Source organism: Thamnophis sirtalis, unplaced genomic scaffold, assembly GCF_051295495.1.
Source record: "Thamnophis sirtalis isolate CommonGarterSnake01/CBP01778 unplaced genomic scaffold, rThaSir2_p1.2 scaffold_9, whole genome shotgun sequence".
Taxonomy (NCBI): Eukaryota; Metazoa; Chordata; class Lepidosauria; order Squamata; family Natricidae; genus Thamnophis; species Thamnophis sirtalis.
The window spans coordinates 67,979,262-67,995,384 of NW_028261389.1; the positions used below are offsets into that span (position 1 = coordinate 67,979,262).

At 37.0% G+C, this 16,123-nt stretch overlaps 1 protein-coding gene across 4 annotated transcripts; it reads right to left on the reverse strand.

Annotated features, from left to right (window-relative positions):
* Positions 1–781: 781 nt before the first annotated feature.
* On the reverse strand, positions 782–14,573 carry GTSE1 (G2 and S-phase expressed 1). 4 transcript variants are annotated; one of them, XM_087722562.1, is made up of 12 exons: positions 14,492–14,573; positions 12,454–12,518; positions 11,262–11,319; positions 10,596–11,178; positions 7,386–7,556; positions 6,616–6,757; positions 5,327–5,662; positions 5,095–5,155; positions 3,980–4,225; positions 2,653–2,836; positions 1,506–1,634; positions 782–1,147 (listed from the first exon to the last, which is right to left on the reverse strand). In XM_087722562.1, exons 1-12 carry the CDS (start codon positions 14,518–14,520, stop codon positions 1,070–1,072), a joined length of 2,082 nt encoding a protein of 693 aa, XP_087578688.1. In that variant the 5' UTR covers positions 14,521–14,573; the 3' UTR covers positions 782–1,069. The 4 variants fall into 4 exon arrangements, 3 of the variants coding, with proteins under 3 accessions (XP_087578688.1, XP_087578689.1, XP_087578690.1); XM_087722563.1 differs by lacking the exon at positions 14,492–14,573 and adding an exon at positions 14,262–14,430; XM_087722564.1 differs by lacking the exon at positions 5,327–5,662.
* Between the last annotated feature and the right edge of the window lie 1,550 nt (positions 14,574–16,123).

Sequence of the window (16,123 nt, forward strand, 5' to 3'; positions counted from 1 at the left end):
CAATCTCTCTGCTCTTGTGAAGAGTGGGTCAAGCACAGCAGAGATTGCCTACTATCAAAATTGCTTTAAAAAATCCTCCCTTCAAAAAGCAGAGAAATGACTTAAACAATAATAGTATTTTTATAATATTTCTTTCTCTTTGATGATGATAACTATATTTTATAGTTATAATGTACACTGAAGATGGCATTTAATTTCATTGTACAAGGTGCAATGACAATAAACAACTACAACAACTACAACATTTTATTTTATATATTACAGGACAAAACTTCATCTACATCTGAGCTGTTGCAATAAGATAAAGAAATGCAATACTGGTTTTGCTTTTTACAACTTTTTATTATTCATTCTATAAGGAATTCCATGAGGCAAATAACCTTTCTAACATGAATTGCCTTAACAAGCCACTTAGAAATGAAAGATTAGAGACTAACATCCAGTTAGCAGCAGCTAGTTGCTGCTGCTAGTTGCTGCTAACTACAAATTTTAGCCAGACAGAAAGATGAATAGGATTTTTAAAACTCAATCACAATGGAAAATAGTTTGGGGCAGTATACTGTAATTCTCTACTGAATTATTCAAATTAATAATTTTTTGGAGAACTCGTTCCTTTTTGCACATCTGTTTGTTGACTATAAAGGAAAAGTGAGAAACACATTCTATCCTGCCGTAAATAGAATTTCTACATTTAAAAATCTGCCATTCTTACAGAGATTGAATTGTGATAGTCTTCAGAGACTCTGAATATTTTGCAATAATTATGAAAATATGTAATCAATATTTTAAAAGCTTAACTTTATTTCAATATATTTGATATACACCTACAATTTACTTTGCACAATTTTAAAACAAATATTTTACCAGGAAAGACATTTACTACAACCAAAATTGCTTAAAATAAAAAACTGTATATTTTCTATTTTTCCTAGCAGCAATATATCAACATTTCAAGTTCACAATTTTAATTTCATGTCTTTTTTTTCCAGAATGAAAACTACTGACCAGCAAACCATTAGTTGCTAAACTCTAGATTTTTTTCCAGTTTGAAAGCCTTTTTTTTTTAAAATCAGAATTTCAGAAGAGGTGAATTTTCTTTATTTCCTTCAGGACTTAGTTTCATCAAAGGAGAGTTGAGATCTATTAGCTAGAAGTAGAAAATATAGTATTAAAACATTGACTAAACACAACTTTTACATTCTTGAAAATATAAAGAACCCCATTTGTTAGCAAATCTACATTAACAGTGCAGTTTTGATTACAATCAATTGCACCCAATTCAAATATTAATTTTGCAATAGCTTATTAATGCCAGCTTTTGGCAGAATTTTGAGGTTAAATTTTTTAATATTACATGCAGTATATATAACATCAGAGTTATGTGCACTCAACTATATCTTCAAAGATATAGTTGCGTGCCTCAATGTAAAATATGTACAATTAAACTTTGTATCATCAACCCACACTTACATACAGTATTAAGAGTGAGATAAAAAGAACCTTACCTGCCCTGTAGGTTTCAACAGAGGGGCTTTATTTATTTCAGGAGTGTTAAAAAGATCAATGAGAGGTTTGTTTTCACATTCCTGGATGGCAACTGGTGTTTTATCTGTTTCAAATTCTATCAACAAGTCCTAGAAAAAGTGTTTTAAGTGTTCCAATATCATACTCTCAAAAATACAGAATGTCAGGTCATATAACATCTATTCCCACCTCCCAAAATACAATACCTAAATCTTTGATATTCTGCTGATCCAAACTGCCTTTGATTTTAGTGCTTGTGTGATCTAATTCAAATTTCCCCCTTAATGAATCATCAGTGTAAATAGGTTTCCCACCCACCTTTCCTAACAACTGACTCTTAACAAGAATATGTCAAAGTATTGATAGGAGGCACCGATGGACTGTTAATATCACTAACATTTGGAATAATTTCATTTAAAATCTTTTCGAGAATGATGGATCTGCAAAGCACATTTAAAAGCAAAGCCAACAAAATCCTTTATTATTGAAATACCACATTTTTCGCAGTATAAGGTGCACTGGAGTATAAGATGCACCAAGATTTTGAATAGAGAATTTTTAAAAAAAGGTTTTGCACTCTGCAGACCTCCCCAAAACAGCCCGTTTTTTGTCCTAAAAAGGGCATGCATAGCCTTTAGGAGGCTTGTAGAGTGCTCCTGGGGACTGGGGGGCAAAAACGAGCAAAAAACAGGGTGTTTTTTGCAAAAATGGGCCCATGTTTTGTCAGAAAAAGGGTATGCATAGCCTTTAGGAGGTTTATAGAGTGCTTCTGGGGGGGGGGGGGAGACGAGCAAAAAACGGCCCGTTTTTTACTAATTTTTGCCCTCCCCAGCCCCCAGGAGTACTCTGTAAGCCTCCTAAAGGCTATGCACAGCCATTTTTGCAAAGGGGGTAGAGTTTCAGGAAGCAAAAAATGCTGTATTCAGATTTTCACCCTCTTTTTTGAGGGAAAAAGGTGTTTTATACTCTGAGAAATAAGATACCATAAGAGTCTTCCTAGTGTAAAATATTACCATAATAAGTACACTAGGAGGTGATAGCATCTTTCAAATTCTTTTAAAGCAAGCAGCAGTTGCAACACTAATTGTTATTGTAATATATGCTTTGTATTTTGACAGCTAAACTTACCTCTTTAGCTAGTATTACTTCTGCTATTTCCCCTTTTTTAGTAATGTCTTGTTCTATTTTGATAAAAGGTTTATCTGGTGAAAAAGTAAGTGCGATAGGTATAATTTTTGGTGGAGATAAGTCTCCTTCTGTTGAAGATGGGCTTGAAGACATGCATGTCTTGTTGTCAGTCACACATTTAGAACTAGGCAGAAACAGCAAAAAAGCGATTTTTATGCAGAATTCCAAACTATGGAATAATTTATTTCTATTCAGTATATGCAATTGTTTCTTTACCCCAATCCCACAGGAAAACAAAATTACATGAGAAATGGACTGTCCTTAAAACGTACACTAAAATAAATAGTTAAGATACTGTAAGATTTTTGTTTCATTAAGTATCTTTCGCAAAATCCTTAAAACCCATGGACCCATGTTTTCATTATAGTACAGTAAAAAAGACAGCTTCCTGCAGAAATATATTGTTGTGGCAAATACATAGTTACACCATTTGAACATCATCAACTGCAGCCAACAGAAATCATAAGTCTGTATTGTAATACATCACATTATATGAATTGATTAATTGAATAATTCCAGTGCATTCAGTTGATGGATACCAGTATGGAATGTCATAGAAAACCCTGCACCTCTACTGGGGTGTGTTTCATGTTTTTTTCAGAATGAGAATTAGTAAGAAGTCCAACCAAAGAATCCCTAAGACCAACCGCACCCAGAGATAGGCAAGACACGAGAATATAAACTGATAGCAAACAGCACTCCTTACTACCATTGATTATGTTACCTATTTAGGGTAATGAATTGTCTGCAAGAAAACAGACAAGCTCGAGAAAGCACCAAGTACCCCTCATTTCAACCGTGAGCCACAAATGTTCTTCTTTATTAGTACCAGAGAATTCCATACTGAAACTGTGTAATTTTCTCTTATAAGAGTTAAAGTCACACTCAATATTAAAGTCAAGATTTGAGCCAGACTCTGCTTTGGAGGTAGATAACCAACTTTATAACTTATTTATTTCCCACCTTTATTTTTTTTACAAATAACTCAAGATGGCAAACATATTCAACACATTTTTCTTGTCCTATTTTCTCCACAACAACCCTATGAGGTGAATTGGGCTAAGAGAGAATGACTGTCTTTTATAGCTAAGACAGGGCTAGAACTCACGGTTTCCCACTTTCTAGCCTGGGGCCTTAATCAAGACTAAACTGGCTGTCTATAAACTTGATTAATAAATAATAAATAAAATTAGCATTTTCTGAAATCAGAGATAAGCCCAGGGCATATTAATAAACAATAATAAAGGAAAAATGGCAGAAGACGTACCTAATTTCTGTAGTCTTTTTAGAAGACGCACTAGAGATGTGTCGAAGAGCTAAACAATTAGGAGGTGTCATTTTTCTGGGCACTTTTTGGGGGGTCAGTGTTGGAATTCCCGAGATACTTCGACCAACAGAGATAGGCAATATGGAATGCCTTCTGTCAGGAGTCCGTAAAAAAGGCTTCACAGCAGAGCAGGATTTTAATACCGTTCTTTGTAATTGTTTGACAGGTGTGGAAAATGCAACATTGCTACAGAGATTAAGAAAACATAACAAATTTAGAACCCGAAAATTTCAACTAAAAGTCATTTTTAGTAGTTTATAAATGTTACGTTCATGTACATAGCATATCACAGTAGTTCCAAAAGTCATACAGATAGTCCTTGTTTATCGATAGTGATTGGGATCAGGAATTACAATTTTAAAAAATGCAGTTGTAAGGCATTATGTCATGTGACCATGTCAACTTATGACGGCAATTCTGGCAGTTCCAGATGGGCAAATCCCATGCAGTCACAGTATCCCATGGTCGCCAATTGCAACCCCCTTCCGGCTTGTTTGCCTGTTAGAAACTGGCAAGAAAGTCGCAAGTGGTGATCACATGACCATGGGATACTGTGACATTGTAATCATCAGCCATTTGCTGAGCATCCAAATCCTAACCACTGAGATTCTGTGATGGCCACAACTATGAAGACTAAGTACCTCTTGTTTAGCAACATTGTAAGTTTGAATGGTTGCTGCACAAGTGGTGGATTAGCAAGGACTGCCTGTATTTTACAGGGTTCCAAGTCAGATACTGCCCTCAAACCATGGAAAATTAAACTTAACAATTATTTAGTGTAATATTTGAACTGGCAAACCTACAGTTATACTGTGCCTTGATAATTGCCTCAGTTTGAAGTTTCTGACAAGCTTGCAGTTATCTCAATTGCAAGCACAGAACTTATCTAAATATATGGATATTACTGAAGGATAGCTTGACAACGTAGTTATTCCTTTTCCCAGGAAATTAAACAATTTGGATTCTATCAAGGTTTTCAATCATGTTACAGAACAGCTCAATGAGGACTAACAATTGAAGTGGAAATCAGTAGCTGTCATCATATAGAAATTTACCTTTCAATATTGCTATTGGATAATACAGTATTTGATTGCAATACTCTGGGGACTTCATTTTCTGAACAGAAAAAATATAAGCAGAAAGTACAGTTGAAGTAGTCATACTAATTTTCTTCGACACATAAATATACAAATGCTTAATTTCTTTTTTATCATCAGCATATTTAGTACAGAATCAACACTCTCCAGTAATTAGCATAATTTAATGCATTAAGATCAATTTCCTTACCTAGCTTTAAGTTTGGAGCTGCTGTTTTAGAGTTAAGTTTAAGACTTGAACTTGTACTTGTGTTTCCTAATGTGTTTTTTGATAATACTTTTTGAAGACAAGAATCTGAACCTTTCTGCAGATTATTGCTTGCACTCTCAGATGTCAGGGGAGCTTTAAATTTGGGTGTATTCACAGGATTTTCTTTAGCACATTTGGGGGTGGGTTGTTTTCCAGATGCATCAGCGTGGGCAGCATTCACTGACAATCCTTTCATAGGTTTAACTATGGAAATCTTGCTTGTTACAGAAGAGCGCCCAGAGATGTCTGCAGGAGCTTTTGTAATACTTGTTTTGACTAGAAAATAAGAAGACAGCAAAGACTGCATTATCATTAATGTAGTCAAAAAAGTTTTTAAATCTCACAAAAACAGGTACCAGTCTACTACAGTAACCTTATACTCTGGATAGCAATAAACATGTTTGTATATGAAATCACAAAAACAATGTGCGCTCCTTGTGCAAAATGTACCCCTCTTAGTACAGATGTTTGTCATGATGCTGAATGCATGAAGGAAAATAAGACTGCAGCATTCCATGTCCTCAGACAGATAGTATTTTATAAGTGATCAGTCTGGCTGGAGTAGAGTTACTGTATCCCAATACCCTTCACTCAACCCACTGGAGCAATCCTGGAGGATGCTACTGTCACAAAGGTATCTGAAGTCATATAAGAAATTAGGAATACTTCCTTTATTTTACATGTGTCATCCATCTGGGTCACCAAAGTTATTTATGTCTTAAAATAGCACCTGAACCTAGTTTTTCTTACTATGAACATACAAATCATTGTTCTTACTCAATTAGAATATTGATACATTTTTAAGACATTATTACACATGCAATCAAACCATATAGGAGTAATTCAGCCTCAGATCTGTATCATTCTTATATTTATTTGATCCTAACAAATGAGGTTTATTAAATCACAATGCATATGAAGAGCAGTGATTTATTGTATTTGTCTTTTATGTTCTGATACATTTACATTCAGTTTTAACATATTTAAAAGCATGTGCTATTAAATTCCACTTTTAAAATCCTGGTAAGATGTTTGTGCTGTTGAAGAATTTACTAAAGAGAAGCACCACTGTCATTGTACTTTAATACAGTTTTGTCTTCTATGAATAGCTGTGGCTCCTGCCTTCCCCACTCAGTGTCCAACTCTTCACTACTTGAATATGTTTTCATTAAGTCACAGTTCCCAATTCCATACTATGCACTAGAATCAAACTACAACTGAATAATTACCACTTCCTCTTTTAGGAGAAATTGGCAGGCTTGAATTCAAACTTGAATTCATGCTGGAAATAGAAGAGGAGGAGGAAGATGAAGTATTTCTTCGCATACGAACATTATTAGGAGGTTTCAGTTGTCTTGTCTTCATTTCCAACTGTAAAGACAAAGATAAATGATCTGGCTGTATGCCAAACAAATATAATCAGGTATATTGTTCTGACCATTGTGCTTTCAATTTTTTTCTCATCAAATTGCATCTCTCTACCTGGATAATTTCAATTTTAAGTACAGGTTTATCTATTCCACTCCATTATAGCAGGGGTCCCTAACTTCTGGTCTGTGGCCCAGTGCCATACAGCAACCTGTTGTGAAATAGGCCATGCAAATCGTGCGTACGTGTGTGTGTGCGAAACCACGCCCCGCCTCCCCCCATGCAAGTCCACAGAGGCAGAAAACTTGGGTACTGCTGCATTAATAGCATATGGATTTTCTTCTGTTTATTACAAAAAATGAGGTCAAATTAGACAGAACTTACTACTTTGCAAAACCACATTTCTGCATCAATGGATTTTTTTGCCATGTTGATTCATTGCATGGGAGAAAATCAAAACATCTCTCAAAGACACACCAGTTAAAATGTATTTTTTAAATTTAATTTGTAATTTCTAATTGATAGATTCAGAGCAGCTTAAATTATGGAAAAAGTACTTTCAGATAAAATACTGAAGTGCCATGTATTTCAACATCCAAATCCAATTAACAATTAGTTAAAGAGTATTCACCTTGCTGGGAGTAGGAAGAGTTCTCTTGCTTTGCATGGATGAACTGGCACAAAAGGACAATTCTCCTGCATCCGAAGTGACGCTTGATTTGTCAGAGAGCAAATCTTCAGATGATCCCATACTGCTTGAATAAATCCTGCTGGAAGAACTAGGCAATTTTCCTTGTTTGGGCTGCAAGATTTGGATTTGAAATATTTGTAAAACAAATAAACATCAAAAATATACAAAAATCTCAAGTTCTTTCTATTAAATGAAAACTGTCCTGAATAGTTATGCCATCAAACTATAACCAGACCATTAGTTAAGGAGATCAAGTGATATGTTATTAAGAATGCAAATATTAAACATTCCGATATTATGAAATCCAATTCATTTATGCTCTCCCTACTCCCCAATGTAGGCAACTGTCTGAAATACAGTTGGAAGTATAGACTGTATTGAAAAGCATTTTTCTCAAGTAATACTGAATACTTCACACTGAATCAACATGAATTTAAAATAAATCATTTAAGTCTTTAACATAATGGTGTGACCTGGTCAAACTTTGGGATGACTTTGAATTGAAAAGGCAGGTCTTCTGCTTTGCATTGTCTCTTCTTATGAAGACAAAGCTCCTTTCTGCTGCTGACCCATTCAAAATGGCATGCCAGTTCATATTCATGTATGAATACAAACAGACACAAAAAAAGGTTTGAACTAGAACCTTTCAAAATCTGTTTATTTTAAAGCAGAACTAACTACATTTCAAGAAACTGGGGAAGCAACTGATAAACCATGTTCAAAAGCCTCAGGTTCTCCCCTCTGGCTTTCTTCCTTGGCATCTTTAAAGTTTTGCTCCCCCCCCCATCCTCTCCAAGTTAAGATTCTAATTCAAATGTCAGGCAAAATGCATTTTTGCAGTAACACCATTAGCAATAGCGATTAGACTTATATACCACTTCACAGTGCTTTACATCCCTCTCTAAGCGGTTTTACAGTGTCAGCATATTACACCCCCCCCCAGAAGGATGGAAAACTGAGTTAACCACTGCACCACCACAGCTCTTAAGCATTAGAAACTTAAATAAGCAATAAGATTCTTACAGATTAACAGTTGGAAGAGACCTTGTAGGTCATCTAGTCCAACCCCACCCCAAACAGACCCTATACCATTTCTTAATAAATTACCCTAGCCTCAAACTATATCTAGCAATCAATGTTCCCTCTAAGCTGCGCGGTTGCGCAGCCATCCACATGACAACAAAACACCACGCAGCAGTTTCCAACTGCCACACAGTGGTTTTTGTGAGACGCCTTCCACAATAATAGGAGAGGAGAACCAGTCTGGAGACAGTAATCAGTTCTAGGTCCACAAGGCAGAAAGTAGCTGAGAGAAAGGGTGTGGGGGTTGGGAGAAGGCATGGGACGGGCTCCCAGCAGCGGCTGCTCAGATTTGCCATTTGAGGGGGGGGGAGGGAGGGAGGGAGAGAGAGAGAGTGTGAGTGTGTGTATCTCTCCTTCCTTCAGCCCTACACTCTTGCTGGCATCCCGGCCAGATGAGAGGAGCTGCAGAGGGTCTCCTCAAGTCTACGGCAGCGAGTCATTCGAGGGAAAGTTGCCTCTTGGAAGGAATGACCCGGCTTGGCTCCCGCTTCGTCTCTCCTGCCTCTTTGCTTTTCCGTTCAGTCGTTGAGCGGCAGATCGAAAGTGTGAGCCAAGCTGGGTCATTCCTTCCAAGAGGCAAGTTTCTCATCAAATGACTCGCTGCCCTAGACTCGGGGAGACCCTCTGCAGCCCCTCTCATCTGGCCATCTCTCTGTGTTGTGTATATATACAGGTCTCCATGGATGCAATTGTACAAGCATTTTTTTTCCTCTTTAAAAGAATTTTTGGATTTCTCCTCACCAAACCTTTAAGATTGAAAGAGTTAGAGTTGAAATATAAAGAGATTGTCAATCGCCATACTGTTAAATTGATAGGCAATTATGGACTATCTTGATTATATCCTCCTTAGAAAGAATATGCTACTGTATGGTTGAGAAAAAGATCAAATTTCATTCCATGGAAACCCAACAAAGTTCATAGGGAGGGTTTCTTTCTATGATGAGCTTCTTGGGTCAACAGTGAATATCAGTTATCAAAAATGTAGGTAGAAAATTAAGCAGACAATAGGCAATTACAAAAAGAGAAGCCAACTTTCTGAATTCTGTTTCTTTGCACTTAGTGATTTATAAAGACTAATGTTCTGAAAACCTGACCTAAATTACTATATATTTTAAATAGCTGTAAAGCTATGCTGAAAAAGTTGTTCTCAACTTTTGTGATAAATTCAATAAAATTCAATAAAAAGAAGGGAATTCTTGATGAACTTAAGGAGAAATGAGAGTATTGGATAGTAAATGGACAAATAAAATTACCAAAGAGAATATTTGCACCTCAGGGTTGAAATGAGATGTTCTCTTACTCTTTCCTCTTCCTCTCTTTTCTCTCTGTCTCTCTCATCCTCTTTCTCTCTCCTTCTTTTCCATTCTTCTGTCACTTTCTCTCTCCTTCTCCCTTTGCTCTCCTCTTTGTCTCTTTCTGTCTCTCTCCCCCTCTTTGTCTCCCTTTATCTCTCCTTCTTTCCCACTGTTCTGTCACATTCCCTCTCCTCCTCTGTCTCTTTCTGTCTCTCTTCCCTCTTTTTTCTTCCTCTCTCCCACTCCTCTACTGCCCAACCTGTCCCCATACTTATCTTCGACTGATCGTGTTTGCAATAATTTACCTTTTCTAAATAAGCGCAGTTCCCTTACCGGATCCCTCGCTCACTCAACCACACACACACACACACACACACAACATTTTTCTCCATTCCAATTCAGATCCTATAAATCAATTGCTGTGAAACATCTGTGAAAAAAATTCAGGTGCTCAAGCATGAAAATGTGCTGCTCAAACACTATACTTTTCCGCACACACTGAAAAAAAATTAGAGGGAACATTGCTAGCAATACCCACCACTTTCATCTAACATTCTGACCAATCCAGGAAATACGCAGATGTTTCAGTTTCAAACAATAACCTTAAAAATCAGGCACAGAGCTGCATGCTTTCTCAAAAACAGAAACATAAATATCACCAAACCCATAGATTTAAATACAAATTAAGACAATAAATTTTAACTAGAATTAGATTGTAATATTGTGACACAACTTACAGCTTAGATATAATGCAAAAAAAAAAAATCTTTACCTCCCCTGCTATTAAGTTCTTATTTCTAGGTGCAGGTGATGTTTTTGCAGTCTGAAATTTGCTTCTATTTTGAAGGCTTGTGTTATTCTTTGCTTGGGGTGAGGATACAGAGTGCATTTTAGGTAACTTATCTGTTTTAGCAGGACTTGGTGTGTTCAGAGAACGTGGGCGGTCCATTATTGTGACAGGTTGCCTTAAACGCTTCTGAAGTTGACTGATTGGGCTTTCCCATAGACAGTATGTCTCTCTTCTAGGGGTTGTTGGTGTTTTATCTGCCACTATTCCTTTTTCAAAGATTTTCAGTTTTGACTTTGATTCTTTCACAAACTTTTCAACCACCTCTGTCTTTCCCTCCCTCGGATGAATAGTATTATTTTTGTCTGGTTTGTTTCCACTTTTAAGCTGGAAAGCTAGCAAGCGAGCTTCTTTAAATATTTCCACAAATTTATCTCCAGCAGGAGGGCTCCAAGGTAGGTCATGTGACTGAGTTTTATTTTGACTCTCTTCCTGGGATTCAAGTCGCACAGCAATACACTTTTCTTTATGGTTCATTGGTCCAACAAAAACTTCATCTTCATTTTCACTATGATAGAGAGAAATTAAGTCAGGTAACTGCACATATTTCTGTCTGTTCTTAATGCACCTTGATTTTAACGCTAATTTTACCTTGTGGGAGACAGTGAAAGGTCAAAATCAAATTTTTCTTCACTCAGGAGGTGAAAATCTGAAATTACAAGAATAATTTATCATACACTACTATTATAACATTTATAATGCTTCTTAGTGAGATGGGTGGCATATAAATTTAATAAATAAATGTATCTAGGATTCACTTTTTTTCTACAGAAATCAAATTATTATTCCATACACCTTCAAATTATTGTACCATATTGCCGCAAATGGGCATTGGTTTCATGAACTTTCAGTTTAATGGATTGACTCTGTTTAATAGACATTCACAGGATAGGAACATCTCTTTATTCATATTAATTGAATGAATGAGAAATGGTGTGGAAGCTATGTTAATAGAATTATAATAGGAAAGGTGCTAGCAAGTCAGCTTCTTTTGAACTTACATCCTAAAAAAGTTTCAATGCAAGAAGTGTCTGTACATATAGCAAATGGCTATACATTAATATTAACAGTAAGCAAAAGTAATGCTAAATAAATATATTTATATAAATAAAATTACCTTTGGTTATTTTCATTAGAGATTTTAAACACTATACTCAACATGACCATAATTGAGTCCAAAATTTATGTTGCTAAATGAGAAATTTGTTGAGTTTAGCCCCATTTTACAACTTTTCTTGCCACATTTGTTAAGTGACTCACTGCAGTTGTTTACATTAATAAAATGGTTGTAAAATGAATCTGGATTCCCCATTGACTTTGCTTGTCAGAAGGTTGCAAAAGGTGATCACATGACCCCAGGATACTGCAACCTTCATAAATGTGAGTCAGTTGCCAAACATCTGAATTTTGGTCATGTGACCATGGGGATGCTGCAACAGCCATTAAGTGTGAAAAATGGTCCTAAGTCACTTTTTCCAGTGCCGTTGTAACTTCGAACAGTCACTAAATGAATTGTTGTAAGCCAGGGACTATCTGTACCAGACATTTGCTTTGGGTTTCCAGCAGATGGTGATATAAGAATTTGTAGGTTGATCAATCATAGTTTTAATGGCATGTCCTGGGTGCAGAAAAGGACAACCTGGAAGAAACTACCCTGTCATGAATCTGTCAAACTGTTTCTCTTTATCTTCAAGTGGACTTAGATTGATTTTGGTATCTTTCTGTAAAAGTCACAACAGAGTAATTAGGAAGACGCCTTACAACATATTGTTTTAATACCTACCATTGGAAGGAACATGTGTTGTTTTACATTCTGAATCCAATGTTTTTCTATCTTCCATGGTATCACTGCAAAACAGTTTCGTATCTCATGTTAGATATTAAATAATTCAAATTATCACATCGCTTTGCCAAAAATTGAGAGTAATGATAAAAATGGACAAAGAGCTGTTATAATCCCAACACATTTCTGTCCTGCACTATAAGAAACTTAAATATTCTAAACATATTACTAATGGCCTAATTGGCTGAAGTTTGGTTCTTGTTTAGTATTTACATCCATCATATGTACATCCATCATCCTATTTATTTCTACTGTTTAATGTGACAGTAGAGGTACAGTATAGGAAATATCCTGGCTTTGATAGGAACCCAGATCAATAAGCATTCCTTTTTCTGCATTTTACAGTAGACAAACTAGAGCACATTTTAAGAACTTGAAGCTTTGTATAAGACAGATTAGAGTTTGTCGTTAAGATTGGAATTTTTACTCCAAGGAACTTTTTTGTGCTTCCTCTCACTAAGAATTTTTGCAGCAAACACTCATTATAATAGGGATTCTAGCCTTATATACAGCATTTTTTTTAATAATCTGGGCAGCTATTGCCAGGGAAACTGGGAATTTCAAATATGTTACAATATGTAATATTAGGATATCTTCATATAACAGTAAGCAACATTTGTGCTACAAATGGAAAAACGTTTTCAGAGCAAAGCATGGTGAAAGATTACAGGTCACTTCCTTTAATAAATACAATAATTTAACACCACATGAAGATGGATTAGCAAACCTAATCACAATTTGGCTTCATAACATTTAAGATGTATCCTTAGTTAGCTTTTAGATATGGAATGATATTTTCAAGTTAGCTTTTTTCATTGTTTCCCACCTATGCTTTATTTGAACACCACCGGAGGAAAAATCTTCCACCACATATAAATTTCCTAGCTAAATCCCTTTCTCTTCTCTAGTTTCATTGAAAACTTAGAAATTATAGCATTTGAGAGCTAAATACAAGAAGGTCCTATCATTTGGCTTGGCTATAAAACCATCATGAAAGCAAGCTCTACTTTTATCTGAAGTCTTTCAGCTTTTTGGCAAGTTGGAGACATCACACTGCTTGCATTTTTGAGACACCTGCAATTAACATCTATATAGGATCGTCTTTTTAAAAACAATTTATTGAAAAGACAGTGCCATGTCAGGGTAACAATGAGAAACAAAGCCAAAGAAAAATTAATATTTACAGTATATTTACAGTAATTATAACACAACCAAAAGAAAAGAAAAAGAACTTTAACTAAATTTCTACTTATTCTACTTATATTGCCTTAAGAGCTTACTTTCAAACCAATAAAATTTCGTATTCTACTCGACAGCAGATCCTTTACAGCTTTTTTTCAACTTTGACAACTTTAAAATGTACGAACCAAGCCAGGATGGGACTCTAGGAGTTGAAGTTCACACATCCTAAAGTTACCAAGGTTGGAAAACACTGATTTAGAACTTTTTTTTTTTAGATTGAAGCAATACAACATGCTGTGCAATATACAGCAGAATAAATTTTGCATGGGCCACAAATGCAAAAAAAGTCTTTCTCTCGAGAAAAGCAGTTTGTTCTTTATACCTGCAGGGTCTCTTGCGATCAGGTGCCTTATAAATTGAACAAACGAATAAAACTAGACAAATCCCATCGCCTTTTTTTTGAGGGGGGTTGGGAGACCACGTTTCGTGGTCTAATATATTGTCCTCTGCCGTTTTTGCATTCCATACCCGGCCCAATCACCTCCAGGCTTTACGTGCTACCTCACCGCCAGCGCAGCTACCTCCACGAGGCCCTCGTGTGCACCGTTCACGAAATAAATTGGGATACTCCTCGGAGGATTGAGCGCCTAGTCCGTTTTTTTCTGTCTTGAGCTGAGCCACGTTTTGCTATACGGCACCGTTTGTCGTTTGCACACAGCCTGAAAGCCGCTAAATGTGAACCCCTACCCCATCCCACCCGCTCAAAAAAACCTCTCGGGACTGAATTCGAATTCACCTCAGAACGGGGTCAAAGGAAGACTCCATTCTCCTCCTCGGAATTAACCGCGCGATTCCATTTGAAACGGCCACTCGGCCCACTTCTCTAACCAGTTTCTCCCGTGTCATTGGTTGATTTAAATAACGTCACAGCCTATTGACCAATTAGAGAAAAATGAGTGTCCGCCCCTCCTTTAGCCTGCTTTCGTGTGACGTGGAGCTTGTAGTCTTTTGTGTTTTTTTGCCATTGGCCTTCTTTCCTACCCGAGCGACGCTCAAAATTCTTACCACTCGGAAGACCATAGAGTTGGGCGGCAGGGAGGGAACTCGCCTTGCTTAACTCTATGATCTGGCCTTCTATTATAAGGTTAATTACTGCACCTTTTAATTCTAAGCGTTGGCTTCACAAAATTTAGGTTGCTGCAGTGTTTCTGCAGGGGCTGGGGAAGGAGGAGGGTTTTGAATCAGAAGTGCAGCCCATTTTTTAGCTTAATGTCTTTTTTAAGCCCATATTTTAGCTTTGTTTCTGTTTTCATCGTAGACTAGAACAGTGTTTCTCAACCTTGGCCACTTGAAGATGTCCATACTTCAACTCCCAGAATTCCCCAGCCAGCATTCGCTGGCTGGGGAATTCTGGGAGTTGAAGTCCGGACATCTTCAAGTGGCCAAGGTTGGGAAACACTGGACTAGAATGGGAGAGCAATATCTCATTCTGAATTATTGAAGTTGGGATGCATTATGTTGTAGCACATATATGGCCATTAGGAGCAATTAGTGCCTATGCCTAGATAACTTTCATGCTTCGTTTTGGAGTCACCTCCCAACACTTCTTAACTGCCCTCAGAATGACTCCTCTTGTCAACAAAGAGGTGCAGAAACACTGGTTACTCTGATGAAATTTTTCATGGCTGGCTAACACCTTAAATTGAAACAACATTTTCTCTAGAAAGTGTCAAATCAAATATCCTCTGCACCAGCGTTAAATTTGTTTTGAACATCACCCAAGCCTAAACTTCTGTTTTTGTTCTGATTGCAGTGTTAGTGTGTTGAAAGAAATGTCCTTCTGGGTTTGGCTCCAAGTGGGGGAAAAAAGACACTTGGGACATGGAAGCTGCTTGGAAAGATGGTCTAAAGATGGACAGGACCACATGGCTTGTGTCCTGAACAGAAAAGGTGATCACATGCTTCAATGTTGGATGAAGAAGAAGGGCGGAGGAAGGGGCTTGCTAGTTTTTTTATCATCTGTTCAGCCCCACCTCTCTGATTCCTGTTCCTGTGTAAGAAATGTATTCTGATTGGTTGTCAGACTCCCATGGGGCCATGCAGGGGCAACTCTCTAGGCTGTGTTTTGAATCCAGGTTTGGTTGATTTCTCAGATGCCAAGTGGTGAGTGGGTAAAAGCTAATCATGCCTTAATCCCATCACCCTGGAGCTGAAGGGGAGAACTCTTTATTATGTAAAGGGACTGGCTTGGGCCTCTTAATGGCCCATTGACAAAGGGGGCGGGGGCAGGGAGCTGCAGGGAGCTACTCTGTCTTTAAAAATATGTTTCTTGTCAACTTCTAAAGCGTTGTCATGACTGTGACTAGGGGCCCCAACAGAATACCAGCTAAGAAATACAGAGTTTGATTATAAAAACAAATGTGTCCTC